The sequence below is a fragment of the Vicia villosa genome, linkage group LG4 (assembly GCF_029867415.1).
Source record: "Vicia villosa cultivar HV-30 ecotype Madison, WI linkage group LG4, Vvil1.0, whole genome shotgun sequence".
Taxonomy (NCBI): Eukaryota; Viridiplantae; Streptophyta; class Magnoliopsida; order Fabales; family Fabaceae; genus Vicia; species Vicia villosa.
The window spans coordinates 145,780,248-145,785,756 of NC_081183.1; the positions used below are offsets into that span (position 1 = coordinate 145,780,248).

Consider the following 5,509-nt stretch of genomic DNA (forward strand, 5'->3'; position numbering starts at 1 on the left):
ACATGTGCTCTCCATATATTTTCCACACAAGCCACAATCAACATTTCCAAACCCAAAATGTCCCATTCTTACTCCTGTCCATATTGGTTCAACTCTTGGTAAACATAAAAGTTAATTTTTTTTAATATACTTTAATAATCTCTCTTTAAAAGTGACTTTAAATTTCAATAGAGATTAAACCGACCCTACTTAAATTATAAACATAAAAGTTATTTTTTTTTAATATACTATAATAGTCTCTCTTTAAAAGTGACTTTAAATTTCAACAGAGATTAAACCGACCTACTTAAATTATAAGAAATGGAAATCACAAACGTTTTAAAAAAGATACTTGATTTTCAAGTTTTAAAATTTTGGAAGCTCTTCATCCTCATACTAATTTCATTGGTCAGATGAATTTTATATTGGCCCGCTTCGGTCCGGTAGGCCAATATATTTAAATGGATTGGCCCGGCCCAGCCCAATTGTTTAATGAACTACAGAAAATAAGCTCGGCCTATTTTTCAAAGGCCTGTGCAGCTCGATGAGTCAGTCCGGTCTGTATTTTAATATTATAGTTTTAATTTTATAAAAAGGGATGTAATGAATAAAATTTATATAACATAAGTAGAGAGTCATCATAAACTCAGATAAGTGATATTTAAAATATTCATCCATATATATATATATATATATATATATATATATATATATATATATATATATTATAATATATAAAAAGTAAAGTACCTGATAATTACACTTTAAGCCCTCTGATTAAATAACTAAAACCGTTCAAATTCCATGGGTAAATTTGTCCTTCTGAAAAATAAAGCCACCATATTCATTTGACATTAAATGCTATCTATTGTGTCACTGTTTAATTGGTTGGTTTCATTTTTTTTATTTGGTTTTTTCTTTTTTTTATCTATTTTATTATCTATTTTATATTATATTATTTTATTATTTTATAATATAGGTGAAATAATGTTAAAAGTTGCATTGATAATATAAGTCAACCCATAATTACTCCCCTACACAATAAATCCCTGGCCACGGGAATCAAAGAAAAAAAAACATAATATTTGGCTTGGAAAACACAGAACTCCATTTCTTCATTAACTGCAACCTTTCATTGTTCAATAAACCTTTTGTGTTCCATAGGCTGCATAAAACATGACCAAATGCATAACTATGTCTAATCTGCTGCATCTCAGTACCCTGCGATTTTCTCTCCTCTTCCATCTCAAGACAAATCCTTCGTCTCCATCACCTCCGCCCCGTTTTTCACTCCTCCTTCATCTCAAGACAACACCTTCGTCTCCATCACCTCCGTCTCTAACTTCTATTAAACACTATTTATATTCATCTCCATATTATTAATCTTTGATGATTAACTGATATTTCTAATTTTCTTGCAGTGTTTGTATGTGAATCATGTCTCGCCCAATTGAGCCATTGAAAGAGATCAATGATTCAAAAGATTTGTGGAAGATCGCTGTTAGGTGCAAACATCTGTGGACGGTCACAAGTTCTTAAAACAAAGAACACATGGAGATGGTTTTGGTTGATTCTAAGGTACTGTAACAAGATAGGGTTCCCCAATAATTACTTATAATATGTTTTGTGTGATTAACCACTGATGATGAAATGTTTATTTCCTGCAGCGTGATATGATTCAGGCTGTTGTGCCTGCTTATTTGCTTTCGAAATTCAAATATGAAATTGAAACAGGAAACTCTTATATCATGCAAAATTTTAAAGTTGGGAAGAATGATTTTGCTTTTAAGTCGACAAATCATACATACAAATTGGTTTTTTGTGGGTCAACTTCTGTTAAGAAAGCAGAATTTCCTGATATCCCTCATAACTACCTTAACATTATTGGTTTGAATTCCATAGTTGAAGGAAGGTTTCAATCAAATTTGTTGGTTGGTAAGTTCCCTACACCCTAATTTCAGGAATTATAATTTTTTTTTGTTGAGAAACTTTAACCAATCCATTGTTTTTTTTCTTAGATTTGATAGGAGGAATCACTGATATCACTCAAACCCAAGTTAACGGTGACAACAGCAAGAACAGAATAGTTTTTTCTATTGTAGATGCCAGCAAAACAGTTGTACAATGTACTCTTTGGGGGCAACTTGCAGTTCAGCTATATGAGTATTATAAGAATAATAAGCAAGCCTCTGATATTGTCATTGTGCTAATCAATGCAAGGGTTAAAGAGGCTCAAGGTAATCATGCATGATACAATAATTTAGATGTAACTGGCTATTTTCTTTTATATCCAACAGTTCTAACTGTTTCTTCAATTTCTTGTGATTCAGGAGGATTTCCAATTAGTGTTTCCAACACATGGAATGGAACGAAACTGTTGATTAATGACCCTGCTATTGAGGAAGTCAAGAATCTAAAAGAAAGGTACTAAAGCATGTGCCTGTTTCTTTATTATATCGTTTGGAATGCTTATTGATCTTCTTCTTAACTGTCTTGCATAATCATTTATTTAACTTGATGTTGATTTTAATATATTAAATATTGTGTTTACATTTTTCAGACTTGGTGTTGATTTGCCTTTGTTATCATCTTCAAGTGTACAAGTTGAGGCAACGCAAAACTCATTTTATTCTGACTATGACAAGTTTGTTTGGAAGGCTGAAATAATGAGTCTCTCTGAAATTACAAATCTGCAACATGTAAGAAAGATTGACTGTTTCCTTATACTGTTATTGTTCCTAAAGCCTCATATAACTGTCATTTATACTGGCCAATTTTGTAGGAAACAACCTGTGTTACCGTTGCTACCCTCGATAAGTTTGATGCTGGCCAGATTGGATGGTACTATGATGGATGTGTGGAATGCACAAGAAGTGTGACTGCCAAGGATGGAAAGCTGAAGTGTTTTAAAGAGCATATTAGCCCAGAACCTGTGCCACGGTATACTTTATATTCATCTTCCATTTCCAACTAGTAATGTTTATATTTTCTTACAAACAGTGTAGATTGATGTGTTCTCCTATGTGCCATGAATCATTTAGGTATAAGCTTGATATAATGGCTGTTGACGGCAGTTCGAAGGCAAAGTTCGTCTTTTGGGACACGGACTGCGTGAAGTTGATTGGGAAGTCTGCTCTTCAAATGAAGATGGATTTAACTCAGGTATGTAAATGTTGCATACAACAGTATTTGAATCAAGTTATTTTTAAGGTGTCTAATACTTTTTATTCTCATAGTCTGGTGATTACGATCCACTTGAATTCCCTTATGAACTTGACTCAATATTGGCAAAAGAATTGGCAATTAGAGCTGTTTATCAGCCTAAAAATGGGAGACTTTCTGTCATTGGCTTCAAGACTGATGAAGATGTGCGTAATAAAATTAAGGAGAGTTTCAAATTTGAAGAGGTAATCTTTTGTAATCTTTGTTTGATGAGTGCTTAGTTTTCTTAGGGCGTACACTAACTGTTTTTTATTTTCACCAGACCTCAAAGCTTCGAGCACCAAAACCTCTGTCCCAGGATGATATGAATAGCATTTCTGTATGTATTTTTTACATGTGGTATTCTTTTTATGATGAGTAACATAACAACTGTGACATAATTATAAATCTTATGGTTGCCTTTTTTAATTCATTATAGGAACCTGTATCTGCATCTGCAGAAAATGACCTGACCATTGAAAATTCAGGGCTCACTCCATGTAAGAGACTTATAAATGATGCAATAGAGGATAATGATAGTGTTCAACAATCATCAACCAAGCTGGCCAGAGATATTAAAAAGGAGAAATAGTTGGCTTCAAATTTGCTAAGTTTTAAATTTACATTCCCGTTGGATAAAGACAATTACTTTATTTAAGTTGTTGAATGTTGTTTTGTTTTGTTGTTATGAAACTGAGTTTATATCTATTGCTGGAATTGACGTTTTATAAAGACATAGTTATTCGTAATTTGAATTTCTCCATTTAGTTATGATATAGACAGGGGTTTCCTGGATTTAAGTTTATCATGATGTGCACTGTTTCAAATATACTCCTGTTTGAAATGTTACTAATGAATTTAAAATTGAGTTGCTTAAATGATATACCCTTGCTGTCATATATTAATTAAGATTTCAATTGACCGAATTCTGAAAAAAGTTAGAAAGTTTTATCTTTACCACTGTCATGTTGTATTGGTATGCTTTTGTATATGCTTTTCAACTGATAGTTGAAAAACAAACACTCTAATTAAAAAACAAACTATCTAAACAAGCCTAACTATCCCTGTATTAAAAAAACATAAACTTTGTCATTTAGAAATCTTGACATTGTTAAATTGAAAATGCCCATATGATGAGTAACAACGTAAATTGCTGCTTTCAGAGGTGACAGAGGTGATTTAACTGCTTATAGAAAATATAATTCTAAATTGCAGTTTTAGAGGTGATTTTTCAAAGTTGTCAAATTCAAGTGTGCAAGTTACTGCATCCCAAAAGTCATACTACTCAGACTTTGATAAATTAGCATGGATATCTGATATATCAAGTCTTGCATAAATAGGGATTTTGCAAAAGGCAAGAGATCACATCCTTTAATCGTATACTATTAATATTGTATTGCTTACAGTAAATATATATTGGTTTTATTTGATAGGAAACTACATGTGCAACTGTTGCGACTCTGCGTAAATTGAATGTTGGCAAAGCCGGATGGTATTGCGATGTATTTGTTGAATGCACAAAAAGTGTGACTCCGGGGGATGGAAAGCTTGAGTGGTATGCAAAACACATAAGTCCAAGTCCCGTGCCCAGGTATTGTTAAAGATTTTGCTGTAGTTGTTATTTTTTTTGTATATTTTATTATGGCTTATGAGATTATAACTGTTGTCGGTTTAAACTCGATATATTCGCAGTTGACGATTTGTAGAATGTGTAGCTTCTTTGAAGCTTGAAATCTTCAACAAAGACGATGAAGATGATGATGATACTTAATATGTAGCTTCAGGGACCTCTGTCTGTCTCAGCCGATTATGATCCTTCTATCTCAAATACTAAACTGAAACCTGCTAAGGGAATTTTAAGTGATGCTGCTGAGGAAATCGAAGGTGTCCAGTTTTCTTCGACAAAGTTAATCAAAGATATCAATAAGGAGTGATATCTGATGGCTTATTTTTTAAATTGTGTTGTAACCAACTTTGTAGGATATTTTCTTTTGGTTGAAGATTTTATTTTGCTTTATTTTCTGTGATTCTTATATTATGGGACAAATTAAGTGTTTAATTTTAACCTATTGTATTTCTTTCTGATTTCGGCGCGAACTAAGTTTATGTGGTATTTTCTTTATAAAATACTATTTTTTTAGCTGTTTGAAAATTATTGTCTATTTATAGATTGGTTTAATGTTTGCATATTATATATATATATATAGTAGTTTCATCATGCTTAATGTGTGAAGACTCATTATATAATAAGCTTTTCAAGATGGATAAAAAAAGATAGAAGTATTTTTTCTTTGCGAGAATGTGACTCTGTTTTGTTTGCTTTTGTTTT

The 5,509-nt window shown here is 32.1% G+C and overlaps 1 protein-coding gene across 1 annotated transcript; it reads left to right on the forward strand.

The window, feature by feature from the left end:
* The first annotated feature begins 1,530 nt into the window (after positions 1–1,530).
* Positions 1,531–3,772, forward strand: LOC131598020 (uncharacterized). The gene is made up of 9 exons (XM_058870669.1): positions 1,531–1,557; positions 1,647–1,914; positions 1,998–2,216; positions 2,310–2,403; positions 2,540–2,678; positions 2,762–2,919; positions 3,021–3,141; positions 3,216–3,386; positions 3,620–3,772. The coding sequence occupies exons 1-9, from the start codon at positions 1,531–1,533 to the stop codon at positions 3,770–3,772; spliced, it is 1,350 nt and encodes a 449-aa protein (XP_058726652.1).
* Positions 3,773–5,509: the final 1,737 nt, after the last annotated feature.